This window comes from Schistocerca nitens, chromosome 8 (assembly GCF_023898315.1).
Source record: "Schistocerca nitens isolate TAMUIC-IGC-003100 chromosome 8, iqSchNite1.1, whole genome shotgun sequence".
In the NCBI taxonomy this organism is placed as follows: Eukaryota; Metazoa; Arthropoda; class Insecta; order Orthoptera; family Acrididae; genus Schistocerca; species Schistocerca nitens.
Genome location: NC_064621.1, coordinates 59,436,820 through 59,453,103, shown reverse-complemented (window position 1 = coordinate 59,453,103; position 16,284 = coordinate 59,436,820). Strand labels below are relative to the sequence as shown.

At 37.1% G+C, this 16,284-nt stretch overlaps 1 protein-coding gene across 2 annotated transcripts in view; it reads left to right on the top strand.

Moving 5' to 3' along the window:
* Positions 1-1,447: 1,447 nt before the first annotated feature.
* LOC126198625 (cyclin-dependent kinase 7) overlaps positions 1,448-16,284 on the top strand; it is an 81,601-nt gene continuing 66,764 nt past the window's right edge. For both annotated transcript variants that reach the window (XM_049935082.1, XM_049935081.1), the window contains exons 1-3: positions 1,448-1,556; positions 1,697-1,756; positions 3,832-3,940. In XM_049935082.1, the coding sequence (XP_049791039.1) occupies positions 1,503-1,556; positions 1,697-1,756; positions 3,832-3,940 (223 nt within the window). In that variant the 5' untranslated portion in view covers positions 1,448-1,502. The remainder of the gene's footprint in view (positions 1,557-1,696; positions 1,757-3,831; positions 3,941-16,284) is intronic.

The following is a 16,284-nucleotide window of genomic DNA, read 5'->3' as shown; positions in this document are numbered from 1 at the left end:
AATTTTAAAACAAAATGAAGTTGATATGTTCTTCGAGGAAAGTGTTGTATTAATGAGGATAGATCCAATGTAGCTGATGTCCTGTGTGGTGTGCCTCAGGGCTTGGTGCTTGGCCCACTGCTTTTTCTGATTATGATTAATGGTTTACCATCTAATGTAAGTTATCATTCTACGATACAACCTTTATCAACAATGACCCTGACATTGAATTGTTAAAAAATATAACAGCAAATACCAGCAGTGAAGCATCAAAATGGTTCAGAGCAAACGGTTTCTTATTAAATGAAAATAAAACACAGTTCATGTTTTTCAGCTTAAGAGATACCTTATTTCCGAATATTTCAAATAATGTTAAATTTCTTGGTGTATATTTAGATAGTAAACTTAATTGGAATTACCATATTAACTATATATACTAGGCTTTCTAGAGTAATCTATTTGTTGATAAGGTTAAAGGGTTGTGTATCAGATCAGTATATTAGATCAGCATATTTTGCCTTCCTTCTGAGCATTATTTCTTATGGTTTACTATATGGGGAAACTGTAGCCATGTACATGATATTCTTCTACTGCAAAAAAAGTTGTAAGAATTATCACCGATTTTGGTAGACTAGATTCCTGCAAGCCATTGTTTGTGAAAGTTAAAGCTATCACTGTTGTTAATCTCTCTATATATACTATTGTTCTACATACCATGAACAGTTTACCAAACCAGCAATTAAGAGAAAATATACATTCGTATAATATGAGAAACAGGAAACACATTGATGTACCTTTTCAACGTTTAACTAAGTCTTTAAAAAGCTATCATGTAATAGGTTCCAAATGTTACAATAAATTTTCTCTTTGTAAATTCGATTGTCCTATTGAAAAGATCAAACCAAAACTGTATGAGTGGCTGGTCGAGCATTCTTTTTATTCCCTTGATGAATTTCTTGATAGCAGTCAAAAACAAATAATATTATAAACTTTGGCTGCTCCTATATACTATATTAATTATTTCATTAGCAGTTCTCGTTACCTATTTGTTAGTAACTAGTAATAAGCATTAATCTGTTTTTCTCTGCACAGTTGCAAAGAGAAGTTACTATAATCTGATGTAATTTTTCTTTGTGTATAATACGTTTTCCTGTCTTGGTATTATGACTTTTTCATGTATTTTGTACTGGTACATTCTGATTGATTTGGTTGTACTACCTCCTGTCAATTTACTATTTATAAAACTATTGTAATATTGTACCTACAACTCCTGCATATGATTTTATCTATATTTTGCAGTTTGAAGTTGTCTATTGCTTCTGTAAGCTTAACGAGAATAAAATCTTCTTCTTATTATTATTATTAATAATAAATTGCGGCCCCCTTCGATTGGAGGTCTTGCAAAGTCGATTGTCCTTTCGATTAGACCATGATCGAGAGGTATTGACCAAGTATCGAAGAACTCGACTGTCGATTGTCGAGAGTGACACATGTTTTGAAATTTCGAAACGTGTTGCTGTGAGATGGAGAATAAATCTAAGCGATATGAAAAAATTGAATTTTTAGGGGAAGGCCAGGTACATTAATAAACACACAAATGACAGTGTAAAAAATTTCCTTCTTCATTGACGGTTACTGTGTGCGATGGAAGCACGTGTATTATATCTGTCATTGCATTTCCAATTATATCTGATACTTCCACTGTTTACTATTTCAGTTTGCAACAGTTTATAAGGCGAGAGACATAGTCACTGATACAATTGTTGCCGTTAAAAAGGTAAGACATAGTTTGAAGGCATGACAATGTTTCTCGTAATCATGATCCGTCAATTTTTCGTTTCTACTCATTTTGGACCTGTGTTTTTTTGTCTGTGTATTTTATTGAGCTTTATTTTTCGCCAACCGTTGTTTCATTCGTTTTGTGATCCTCTTGACTTTCTTGAGTTCATTTCTCGTCGGAATTCAACGTCTAGTTTATTCTTGAAAGGATAACGCACTAGATCGTAATCATGAAAAACCCATCCAAATCTTAACTGTAAGAGTAGATCGTAGAAATGAAGTAATCACACGCTGATCGTTAATGTTTCTTCTGTTTGATGGCGTACACTTACTAAAAAAAAAAAAAAAAAAAAAAAAAAAAAAGGCAAGGGAAATCAACTGCTATATGTGGTCAGTTGCATACTTCTTTGTGTTGCAGAAAATAGCTGTTTAAGTATTCCATTGAGCTAGCAGCTGTTTAAGTAATTCATCAAAATGATGTTGCTGGTTAATCGATTGATATTAATGTATTAGTTCAGTTGGTAAATAATAACCAGCACACAATGTACTGACATGCAGTATGTTAGGTTGCATCTGTGGCTTGCATGCTATACTGTGCAAAGTATATCAACCAAGTTGCGTATTTATTTATGTGTGAAAATGCGTTGTTTTACTATGTTGACCTGTGATAGTCCACTTATCTTGTAGAAAATGCCGTATAAAGGCCAATCCGTTTTTTGTTTAAGAGATACACAATGTATTAGGGTTAAGAGACGAGCTAACTAGCTACAAGGTTTTTGAGTGCCACTGACATTGATGTGTGTGTAATTTATCTTTGTAGTTGTGTGAGATTGAAATTGTTACAGTAGTTCTTGACCTTCCTTTTAAATATTTATTCTTACAAATATTTAATAACTGAGTTCAGTAGTTTTACCTTTTTTGCAACACTTCCCAGAGAGCTGCATCAAACCAGTCTCTGGACACAACAACAATAGGCCTTTTGACAGCCAAATATCTCTCTTTTACTGTCTCTTCCTGTTGAAAATTTAGATTGACTATAGCTAACTAGAAGAACTGATTTGTTTATAGATTATAGTTTGCCTTGTTTTGCAACATACACTCAACTGTCTGCTGTACTCAACATCTCCTCACCCTTTTTTTAAAGTTAACATACTACAAGTGTTTACTGAATCTCATTTTCTGATGCATTATTAATAGGCTAATTTAATAATATTGCTATGTTCCTTCACAGATTTATATATCGTACTAAGTGTCGATATAATGTCATTTACCATATTGTTGGATGAACAGCTACTGAACCACATAAGTTGAAGTAGTCAGCTCTCATTGCTTAGTTTGAATACACTGTGCTGTTTAAGAACATCCATGAGCTTCATAAGTCACTCTAGTCTTTTATGCATCAAAAGCTGATGATCAGTTTTTGGAGATGCACCCTTGTCTCCCCTTGTTCTACTAGTGAGTTCCTCTCACTCAGGGGTCTGAGTGACCTCTCCTTCCTTTTAACCTTCATCTAACGATCCCTCTTTCCTTGCCAAGGAAGGAATGGATAGTTCTGAAAGATAAAATAGTTTTCTGTACACTCAGATGTGCCGATATTTTTTTTTTTCCTTTCTCTTTTTCAGCAACAGTGACAAACTTTACAATAGCAGTTTCATTTGAAATTTGTTTTTTAAAACTGCCTAGCACCATTCCATAAAGGTAACTTTTACCCCATTCTGATGCCTACTTGATTGTCAATTCTAAAAATAATTAACTGAGCATGAACGTATGGCAATCGTTCATTACTGTGAAAGGGCATATGAGGCAATGGTGATTGTTGGACCATGTTCTTCATTCTTTAGAACTCCTGTACCATTCATAGATTCATAGTGATGATGCATATGACTCAAGCGGTCCTTCTGTACGTCTGTTTAAGCAACTAAAATGAAAATATAACTCACCTCTCTCTCTCTCTCTCTCTCTCTCTCTCTCTCTCTGTGTGTGTGTGTGTGTGTGTGTGTGTGTGTGTGTGTGTGTGTGTGTCACATAGACAGTACTTTCACAAATTACGTAAATTATTATGTTCTGCTTCAGATTAAACTTGGAAGTCGAGATGAAGCCAAGGATGGTATCAATAGGACAGCCTTGCGAGAAATCAAATTGCTTCAGGAAATTAAGCATCCTAATATAATAGACTTAATGGGTGAGTTGCGTTGCTCAGTAGCTGTTACTGAGATGTTTATAAGTAATAAAATTGTTTGGTTTGTTCCATTTGATTGTTGTGCATCATGTATGTTTGTGATATTGGGAATTCACTAACTTATTCTAATTTTTTTAATGTACAGTGTATGTGGCATAGAACAAAACTATTAACAAAAATTTCAGCAATAGTGAAATGTGTGGACACTGTATGGGCAATCTGCTGCAAATGTTAACAAACGAGAACATGGCCATCAGAGGGTGAGGAGTGGAAAGGAGAAACAAGGGCCACTTCCCTCTCACAGGACTGGCAGCCAGTGTTCTGTGCTTCTGTAAAGGCAGAACTGACATGTAGCCATACTGATCGCCAATCTCTTATGATATTTTGAGAGCCTTGCTAGAACCTTGTGATGTATGACAATTGATCTCTACACTTACAACAAAATAAGAATAGAAAACAATGAACAATGCGTAACATGCAGCAAAATGAAGTACAAAAAACTTTCTGCAATGGCTGCTGCACAGTTGTTTGTTGAGATTTGCTGTGTCATGAACTTGGAAGTTCAAGATATATCGATGTCTTACATTACCATAGTTCAAAACATAGCCCACATAAACTGCCTCCTTAAAGTATCCACATATCATATACTAGTATGCAAAACTGAGGGACACAATTAACTTTTGGATAATTTGTTACTGCCACGTTACATAGCTTGCTGAAACTTGGACCACAGATAGAAATAAATGCTACAGTACAGTGATGAGGGTAACTGAAAGAAATACACAATGAGATGAACAGAAATGATAATTCGAAGACAATAATTACACTGAACTCACTGCGATTTATGATGGTTTCCTGGACATGAAAAAAGGTGGGACATGGTTCTTATCAGGGCGTACGATCACCACAGATGGCAGCACATGCTCCACAATGTGCTCCCCTGATGGCCACAAAGTTGGTAAAGAGCTCTTGTGGTAGGGTGTTCCATTCCTCCAACAGTGAGTTTGACTACTGCTGGATGCATCTTGCAAATAAGAAAACCTCTTCAGCTGTTTGAAAATCCTTTTTATTGGGTTCATGGCCAGTCCTGTGGCATTATACCATATCTTCAGATGAACATCTAGATATAAACACACATACATTATATTTACCCTATAGTATAAACGCATAATTTAAAACATAATTGTGATAGAAGGTACTCGCATATCTCAGGTCATAAGATCAACACTTGGAATATATGGCAGACACAATATTAATCATCAATTTAGAATGGAAACAAAACCGCCAACAAGGCAGTATGTCAAAAATAAAAACTGCAATGTAACAATCCAATCCCTGGTTAATTGACAAGGCCTACAATAAAATACTGTGTGATAACCATTGAAACACGTGAACTGTATGTATAAATAGCAAGTTAAATTTGATCAAACAGAAATAACTTGCCAAAAGCTATTACCTGGAAGTATAAGTCAACTAGTTGAAAAGATAAATAGCGAAAACCAGTGATAGATCAAATGCTAGATTTGTACTGTAGAAAGACAAGTATCTGAGAACAAAATAAGTGCTGACAGTAAGAATGAACAGTAACTTGCTATTTACCTACATAATATTTGTATGGGTTTATTAGCTGTCACAAAATGTCTTACCGTATGTCTTACCAATTAATTGGGAATTGGATTGTTATGTTGCAACTTTTATTTTTAACATACCACCTTCTAAGTGATTTATTTTTCATTCTAAATTGATAATGAATGTTGTGTTCCATACATCTGTAGTGTTGGTCATCTTATTACCTAAGATACACGAGTACTTTCTGTTACAACTATGTGTTAAATTAAACTCTTATACTAGAGAGTAAACATAATGGTTGTGTGTTTATATGTAGATGTTCACCTGAAGATGGGGTTCTAATGCCGCACAACCAGTTGAGAGTCCAATAAAAGGGATTTACTTACAGCTGAAGCGGTTTTTAATTTCCAGTATGTGAATTTGCAACTCTGGTTGCCCTGACTATGTAGTCTTTTGCAACTGCTGGATGGTTGTTTGTACGTGTGGACATGCTGCAATACATCTTCCCAGTTCATCCCACACATGCTGGAAGGGAATTTAAGTTGGGGGAGAGGGGGTGTGTTCATTTCCCAAATGCTGTCTCGTTCCAAGAGCTGCTCTGCCTGCACAGTTTGATGCATTTATGTATTGTCGTCTATAAAAATGAAGTTAGGCCAAATGCACCTCTGCCAAATGCACACGGTAAATACCACAGTGTCACGATAATGTTGGCTGGGGAGTGTACGGAGCTCAAAGATTTGGAGGTCAGTATGCCCACGCAATATTATGTCTCCCTACACTGTAGCACCTGAACCACCAAAACAATCCCATTTGACTATGTTCCTAGGTATGATAGGTGTTCCAACCTTTCGCGATATGAGGGTAGTCCAGAATCGATATTGAGACTGAATCTGCTCTCATCCGTGAAGAGCGTGTGACCTCATTCCTCATTTTCCAGTCCTTATTTTCTTGGCAGCATTGCAAACATTGCTGGCAGTGCGCTGGTGTCAATGGAACACAACATATATATTAGTCATCAGGCAAAGAGACCGTGTCCGTGCAGTTGTCGTCCACTGTGCTGCATGAAATTGCTTACCTTGCAGTTCTGTTAAATGTGGTTTCAGTTGCACCTGCTGTTTGACATGGGTTCCTTCTTGCCTGTTGCACAGTGTAGCTGTCATCTGCTGCTGTAGTTGACTACCTCATCTCCTTCGGGCAGCAGTGCCTTTGGTTCAGAATGCTCGAGTTGCTCACGAAAACAGTACTGTGAGCAATACCTAACTCCTAGGCTATACTCACACACTTAGTCCTTTTTCCAGTTTCCTGATCAGTTATTCCAGTGTGCATTTAAATGACAAAACCAGCTGAGACAAGTGTCACATAGTGAGAATTCTTGAGCGTGCAACTAGTAACATGCCAGAAAGAGTCTGCAGTGCAATGAGAAGTCTTTTCCAGTGGTGCTGGAAGACTACTGAGCTTTGTCTCCAGGCGGTGGTGCAGTGAACAGCATCAGAGTGCACCATAACTGATCACCGATTGACACGCCGTCTTTTCCCCTTCCTTCAACTACCCCGTGTTGTGTGTGTGTGTGAGGGGGGGGGGGGGGCGAGGCAGGGTGCAAGCCGCATTTTTCACTATAGTCATGCCGACCTCACTTCATGTGATGTCTGGCTTTTTGTGGACAACTGGTCGACCTCTGACAACGTGCTCCTGCATTATTTTCATTCATTTCCCCTGAGTTGTTAATATGTTTGTTATTTTATCTGTCTCATCCTTAAGTTTTTCAAAGCAGTGTAGATTTGTCCGTAATTGTTTATTTAAATGTTAATGTCATAAAGTGACATAGCCATTTTCTTGTCTATTGGCACACTTTAACACGAGTGATTATACATCATATCACTTCATTTAGTTACACATCTCCATTGTAAACTTTTCGTTCCATTAAGTAGTCCTTCAGTACCACTGGAAATCTTCTCACTTACAATGCGCTGTAGACTCTTTGTTAGACATTTTGGATAAATTCTAGTGTCAGATTCCACTCGTCAGCTTTGAGCAATGACGTCATAACTAAGGCAAAGACGCTGCATAAAGGCAATCTATGAAAGGAACGGATCACACGTGTAAAGAAGTGAATGTAGCATGTGATAAAATTACTCTCACATTTAATGCAATTATTATTTACACACACATTACATCCAAACAAGTTGAAGATAACGAAAATAAATAAGAACAACAATGGAAAAATATTATGTGTGACTAGAATTATCATAATTTATACAAGTGGAGGGACACAGAGAACCATTAAACTGCATTACAGTACAGAGCATGGTGAAATCATAAAATTGCATTAGTTTTAATATTAATTATTCATTCAAATGGGAGAAGTGCAGGAAAATTGGGGTTTTGGGTTGGGAGAAACTAAATTACAACAGAAAAATTAAGCAGATTGTAACTAGTATGAATTACTAACATGAAATACAGAGACACGAATATCCTAAATCCTAAAAAAAAGGAGGTACATAAGTAAGGAATATTACATTCAACACACGTCCTGGAAAAATGATCTAATTGATGGGCCATCGAATAGTTGGAATCGGTAACTAGAATTGACGTATGTAGGAAGTCAATTCTAGTTACCGATTCCAATGTTTGTAGGTGTTCTGCAGTAATTCACAGATCAATCACAAGGTGAAAAAGAATATCACATTTGACACACCTGCTGAAAAGACCGATCCGGTTAATAAGCCATTTAATAGTTGGAATCGGTAACTACAACTGACCTATATATAAGGTCAATTATAGTTACTGGTTCCAATGTTACAAATTTTCTTGCACAAGTTCAGAGAGCAATTATGAGTGCAGGAATTGTATTGTATTTAACACACATTGTGAAGAAATGATGTAATTAATCAACCATCAAATAGGAGGTCAGTTCTAGTTACCTACTCCTATAATAATAGTACTACGGAAATCCCATCACATTTCACTGCACACATCTGCTACAAAAAGTTCTAAATTATGAACGATACAATAGTTGGAACTGTGACTTGAATTGACCTACGTAAGAGCTCTGTTGTAGTTACCAATTCCAACTATTCAACCGCAGAATGGTGGTAAGTAGAATTGACCCATATATGGAAAAACATGGAATGTTTGGAATCGGTAACTACAGTTGACCTATATACGTAAATTCCAGTTATCAGTTCTATGCTTCCCATGGTAAATAATACATCAATATAGGTCAGTTGTACTTATCAATTCCACAAATCATTTCTTCTCAATGTCTTATTATGTTGCAGTATTTCTATTTTGCTGTTACTTTCTGTAACACTGCAATAAATAAATTATCATGGTAGAACAGAGAAAAGAAGCAATGAAAATACTGAAAGAAACCCCTGAAAACACATGTTGTAAAAATGCAGAACTTGCATACCTTGGAATCGACAAAAGAATTCTCCTATACAAGACAAATTTACTAATCCATTTTAAAGAACATTATCCTCCAAAGTAGTAAAGAAAACATTTCCAAAAATGAAAGTCTTTAAAAACATCATTACACACTCAAAAAGTAATACACAAAAACAACAGAACATTGGAACCAATAACTACACTACACGTATCTCACATCAGTGACAATAGCTCGAAAATGACAAACGATAGAATGAAAGTCAAATTGGCAGAAATATAGCAAAAACATCGAAATGGAAAACATAAAACTTGCCACATAAAAAGGAACTTATCACATATAGACTCCCAAAGAAGTGAAAGATCGAGGCTGGCGTGAACAACAAAATAAGAACGTAACAAGAAATAACAATATTAGAAGGTCAAACTGTAACTAAATATGCAAAAACCAGAATAACTAATCAAAAAAATTAATAAGAAACACTAACTGCCAGGCATGAAAGAGGCAGCACTCAAATCAATTCTTCCCCACTGCTTGCCCACTGGACCCAAAATTTTAATATACTAAAGACAAATAGTATCACAGGTCAGTCACATAAACCCATAAGTACAAGACACAGCAACCAAACACTTGCCCCACTGTTGTACCCAAAAATTATTAAAATGACAGAGAAACCTCCCCCTAGAGAAACCAAAAAAGTACCAAACCCATCGATTATGGACAAAAAAAAAAAAAAGAAAAAAAAATTAGAAAACAAGAAAAAAAATATGAAACCCACCCACACCTAACATACAAAACAAGGCTAGTACGTTTTGCTGACTATTTTCATCAGTATTCATCCAAATGACCTTGCAACACTGAGATCCTTCTCTTCTCTTTTCCTGTCCGACAACAGATTTTAAAGCCCCCTCCCCTCCCCCCCCCCCCCCAATACCCCTTGATAGTATTTGTACATGACCCTGTCTTGTAATTTTTAAACTCAATATTTAAACACAATAACAGCCCCTGTCACCCAATGCCTTGTAGGAAGCAAACCCATATGACATTACTATTGAACCTTCTTCCATATAATCTTCAACTGAAAATGTTAACACATCTTTTGCACAGTTTGGAACGCCCCTAAATACATCATCAGCATAATCTCCTCCAGAAATTATAACTCCAAAAACCCAAAGCCCAACAAACTCATGCTCACTTTCATACTTTCTGCTTCCAAAACAAAATGTGACTCACTACTTCAACTGTAACGCCCCCCCCCCCCCAAAAAAAAAAAAAAAAAAAAATGTTCGCTCTGTACTTTGTAAATTCCCCGCAGAATTCTCTACAAAATGAAAACCAGTCAACTACAGTGCTACATGGCAACCCCTGTTTTGTGCATGACAGGTTTAGAATATCCATTGTAAAAATAGTGAGTTAACTTCACTATTACTTCTAAATTTAGCCTCAGTCTTTCCAACCGAGACCCACTGTGTCTAGACATCTGTATATTATTTTTCTGCACCTCCACATATATTAATTGGAAGTTCTTGTAGATGGAACATTTGTCAACACCATATTATTACCACAGACACTGCACTTGCAAAATTCTGCAATAACCCCCAATGATTGCAAAAATCTCATAGTAGATTTACAGTCAGTCGTTCTGTCAAGGAGCATTTTTGCTGTAAACACAACTGACCTTAGTGAAAACCAATTGTGTAAGAAATCAGAATCTTATAAATCACGAATATTTTCATCATCAAAACATACTGAAAACAAATTACGATATGAAAACAAAACAATATACATCAGATTTTTAATATATGTGCATAACAAAGAAATCCAGTGAAAGTATTTAACATTCATAATTACAATCTGCAGCATAAACAAAATAACATCACACATGACATTGGTCAAAGCCGACGGGTGAAATCGGACACTAGAATTGACCCAACATTTAATTAGATGTAGACTTAAGAATTCTCAGTCTATGTGGCACCTGACTCAGTTGATTTTGTCAAGTAAATGTTCAGATATTCTCTTTGTAGTATCTTCGTTTAATGAGAGTACTGTTTTATGTGGTAGATTTACATAAACAGGAATGTCACTGTTTTGTATTAGTAGGAGAATTAACTTTGGAAAATGGTAAAATTGGAGATGCAGAATCTCCAGACTGAAGCTGGCAAAGGTTTTACCACTAATGCACTATCATCAGGGTATAAAATTTCAATTGTTGCTGATATGTGCATTTAAAAGTAGAAAAAAACCTGTATCCAGCATTTAAAACTGTTAACTGTTCTTCACCTAGGAAAGAGGGGTAGTTTAGGGAAGGTTGTGAAAGAGGTACAGGTCACTCAGATCCTAGGTTGGGAGGCAGCTACCTATTGTGGCGTTGTGAGAATGGGGGGGGGGGGGGGGAGGCAGACACAGATGAAGCAAAGGTGTCAGAGAGTTGGTGAAAGATAGTATAATGGATAATGGATGTGATCTCCGGACTGAAACTGGCAAAGGTTTTACCACTAATGTAGAAGTCTAGATCAGGGCCAGCGGCAGTCGTCCACTGGTGCACATCTCGTGGGTTAGTTGCAGACATGCGAAAATGAATCAGATGTGGTGGTGAAATGACTACGTAGCATACCAAGTTAGTGGATCAATGTTATTTAATTAAATCATTGTAAAAGGTAGGTAGATCAATGTTTATTAGTAACAGAGTCACAAATTTGAAATATTAATAAACATTTTTCCACCTACCTTCGTCCTTGATTTAATTAAGAAATTTTGATCCACTTACTCAGTGTGCTCGTGCAAATCGATTGCGTAACAACACAGAGTGGAAAAACATTTCACTGGTTTTTTGAATATATTGCGGGTTGTGATACTGTCCTTCGTTTGCAGGACACTAACACAGCTTAAGTATCTGTGACTCAAACAAGGAGCAGTTAAATTTATAATCCTTGTTTACAGCAATTTTTCACCTTTTGTTTTGAATATATTACTTTGAAACATGTTGTCTGCCTGCTGCTCTCTCATTGGTTGTGTAACACAAATGGCTGACACACCTGTTGTTCCCATCATCCTTCGTGGCAAGCTTTTCTACACAAAACATGTAAGTATGCCACTGACTCTATTGTAGACATTATCAGTGCTGATGCATAACTCTTTACTTTTCTCTCCCATCCTCACAACAGGTTGGACTCTCTGAATCTATGTTCTGAGTGACATTGCTCTCCATTCCAACCTTCATCAGCCTATCCCTCTTTCCTCCCTAGTGAAGAAAGTGACAGCTCCAAATTCTAGTACAGCTCATTCGACTTCAATGTGTATCAGAAGGACTTGAATTTTCACCATTCTGTCTTTCTATGATTTTAATATCAATACTTTTACATTTTGAAGGCATTTCCCTATGAATAATTAAAAAACTGAACTGTCTCAAAAAGTCTCTTTTTGCTATATAAAAATAAATTTTGTGTTTGTTGATGATGCATGCTTTGATTATTTGTTGTTATATCTTTGCAATTTTCAAGCTGCTAGGTTAGTTTCGTTATCGCTGCCGTGCTGTTAATCATGGCTGCTCTGCTATCTATTTGCAACAAAGAAGAGCAAAGTTCAGTAATCCGTTTTTTGTAGTCAGAAGGCATATCAGGGGCTGAAATTCATCGAAGACTTTTGGAACAGTATGGGAATAGTGTTTTGCTACAGTGGAGTGTCTACGAATGGATTGAAAAATTCCGAAATGGTTGCACAAGTGTTATGTATGATGAAGGAGCCGGACGACCGTTTACTGCCACAAATGAAGACACCATTGAGCATTCACATGAAATGATTCTCGTAGTCAAACTATTAACTATTGACGAAGTGGCACATCATCTGCGAATTAGTCACAGTTCTGCCTTCGAAATCATCCACAACAAACTTGGTTTTCAAAAAGTTTGTGTAAGATAGGTCCCAAAACAACTCTCACAGTTGCATAAACAAACATGCTTGGACATTTGCAAAAAAAATTTGGATCGCTATGGTAATGAAGGGGACAACTTCTTAGACAGGATTATTACTGGTGACGAAACATGGATTCATCATTACGAGCCAGAGAGTAAATGGCAGATTATGGAATGGAAACATCCAAATTCGCTGTGCAAGAAAAAGTTCAAGACCCAACCGTCCGCAGGAAAACTGATGCTTACAGCTTTTTGGGACGCACAAGGTCCACTACTAGAACATTGTGGGGAAAGGGGCACAATAATAAACAGTGTACGTTACAGTGAGACGCTTGCTGCCAGGCTAAAGCCTGCAATTCGAAGCAAATGTCAAAGATTGCTGTCAAAAGGTGTTCTGTTGTTACACGACAATGCCCGTCTGCATACTGCTGCCCCCACTGCTGAAATGCTCCAGAAACTCAAATTTGAAGTACTGGATCATCCTCCATATAGTACTGATCTTGCCTCTTCTGACTATCACTTGTGTGGTCCACTCAAACAGGCATTAAGGGGCCATCAATTTGCATTGGACAAAGCAGTGAAAGAAGTGGTGCATTCCTGGCTCGCAGCTCAACTGAGAACCTTCTTTTATGAGGGCATCAGGAAGTTTGTACAACGATGGATCAAGTGCGTTGAAATGCAAGGAGACTATGTTGAAAAATGATGTTCTCATAAGTTACCTATTTGATTACAATAAAATTTTATAACTACTTTGTGGATAATAATTGACTTACCCTCGTAGTTTTATGGTATAATTCCTAAAATTTTTGGAAGCATCTTCCTCCAACTCATTTTATCAATAATTGTCTTTCGTTCCTTTGTTACCCAAAACTTTGAATACGGTCTTATTCACATGTAATTAATTTTCCCTGTGACTCTGCACTGTATGTGTTGGACAATATTTGAGTAAAATTGATCCCTATGACACTCTATACTTGACTGCTCTGACTTCAGATATGCATCTGTTCTCTGTAGTCAAGCAGCTCATTCTGCTCCATAGCCATACTTGCTGCAGTATCTTGGTTAATACAAGAGTTACAAAGAGTCAGCAAAAAATGGTACTATGCACCGGCCAGAGTGGCCGAGCGGTTCTAGGCGCTTCAGTCTGGAACTGCGCGACCGCTACGGTCGCAGGTTCGAATCTTGCTTTGGGCATGGATGTGTGTGATGTCCTTGGGTTAGTTAGGTTTAAGTAGTTCTAAGTTCTAGGGGGCTGATGACCTAAGATGTTAAGTCCCATAGTGTTCAGAGCCATTTGAACCATATTTGAATGGTACTATGCACCCTTCTGCATCCTACAGTTTTTCTGAAAAACTAGCTTTGACACCTTGTACAGTTCATATAACAACATCGGTGTTATCACCTTGTATTCTTGTTACTAGTCTGGTACATTGTCACTTTTTCTTGGATAAGATGATGCGTTCACTATGCTGTTTGTAGTAGTTTACCCACATTCGTATTTTCTTGTTGATGATTAGGCCTCCTCGTGGATTACCTCAATTTGATTTTGTGTTGATAGCTCTGTACTCACCTGAGAATCCCTGTTTCTTCCTGCCACTGAGCTTTACTAATTCCCATTATACAGTGTGTTTGAGAAGTCCTCGTACCATAGGTCAAACCAGTGAACATGTGATGGAGTACTAACATATAAAAGTTTTGTATCCATCAGATCTCCATGTATGCCATTGTGACTTAGACCTATGTACGCCTTGACATATTATGGACCATATCTGGAGGTCTAATTTGAGCAGCTTTCTCAACACCTATGTACAATCCTCTATTATTCTTGTGCTGACATTGAGCCACATCTGACTTAATTATTCCCAAGAATGAGATGTCTGGTGCAGTAGATAGCAGGCTCCATGGTGACCATTTCTGTGGGGTTCATGTTTTCCTGTGTTCATTAAATGGCCTGTATATGACACTTCCTGAAAGAAAAGCACATTCCTCCTCATCAGGCAGAGTTGGGCCTTGTTAAAGCAACTCTGTCATTATTTGCCCTGTCTGTAATGTTTGTGCACCTTTAAATATGCCACTAATTGCTCATCAAAATTGTAACTGTGTCCACTTACATCAGCCATGGGTTAAAAAATAAAACAATGCAGTACTGGACCAACTGCACAACACAATACTGACAACTATGTTTTTTGGCAGCAACTAAGTGGGGGATACCAACAAAACAAGTATTTATCCCCCGGGCTGTGCTGAAGTCAACAGAGGAGGTTCTTCTTGGACACCCTTTAACTTCAATGTATCCATTTCTCTCTTTGGATACTTTCCTTACCTACTTGATTATGGAGTTTAACAATCTGCACATTGATCTATAGTGCAGTACTAGGTCCCCCCCACCCCTCCCCTCCGCCCTTGATGATATCCCCCGGAGCAGTCACTGCTCAGAGATACAAATAGTGGGGTATATTACCTCTAGAACATTTTGCTTAAGGGGATGTCATCAGTAAACCATGCAGTATGACTGTATGCCATCAGGAAATGTACAACTGTAGTTTACACTTGCTTTCAGCTATCTACAGAACTAACAAATGTTGGCTAATGTTACAAAGGCCAGATCAGTCTGGTGTCTAGATTGCTGTCCCTCTTCAGAAACTATACTCTCTACAGGTACTCCTTGAGTGTGGTATAGTTACCTATGTTGTTCCTGTAGGCAAGTCTTCACACCGTGATGAGGCCTGTGACTCATAAGGGAGTACAGCATTGTCACAAACAAATGTCTAACTGCTCCTGTGCAATGCAGTTATTTCAAAAATTCAAACTGAGTAGTCATTCATCTTATTTTTATTTAAAAGTGCTGATTATTATAATTAACTAACTGAACTGCAAGTTTAATCCCTTGTGTTAAACAGTTGCTTCCACATAGAATAACAATATCAGTATTTAGAACAGTAAATTTTGGTACACATGGAAAAATTACTTCGTACATTATGTAGCTTGAATTTGGTTCTACATGAATGGGTCAAGATTACAACTAGGCAAGATCCTGTCCATCACAAGTGGTATAATGCTGTGGTTTTAACAGTCAGTGACAAAGCTGCTTCACTGCACTAATTTCCAGAACAATTAGCAGCCCCCAGTTTTAATTGACAGAGAAAAAATGTATACTTAAAAAAATGCACCACGAAGGAATTAATTTGAATGGGACTGTAATTGGTAGATGTGATGTGTACTTACGGACAAACAAATGATTACAATTTTAGAAAAATTGGACGATTTATTTAAGAGAAAAAGCAGATTCACAAATTTAACAAGTCAGTAATGCTTTGGTCCATCTCTGACCTTTATGCAGGCGGCTTGGCTTTTACAGTGTATTACAGGATTTTATGGGATTTTACAGTATCTTGTAGATTTGAAAATATAGTATGGAGTGTAGAGATTTATTAGCATGTCTGATTGGCATACTTGCATCTACCCATCATCCATGAGGG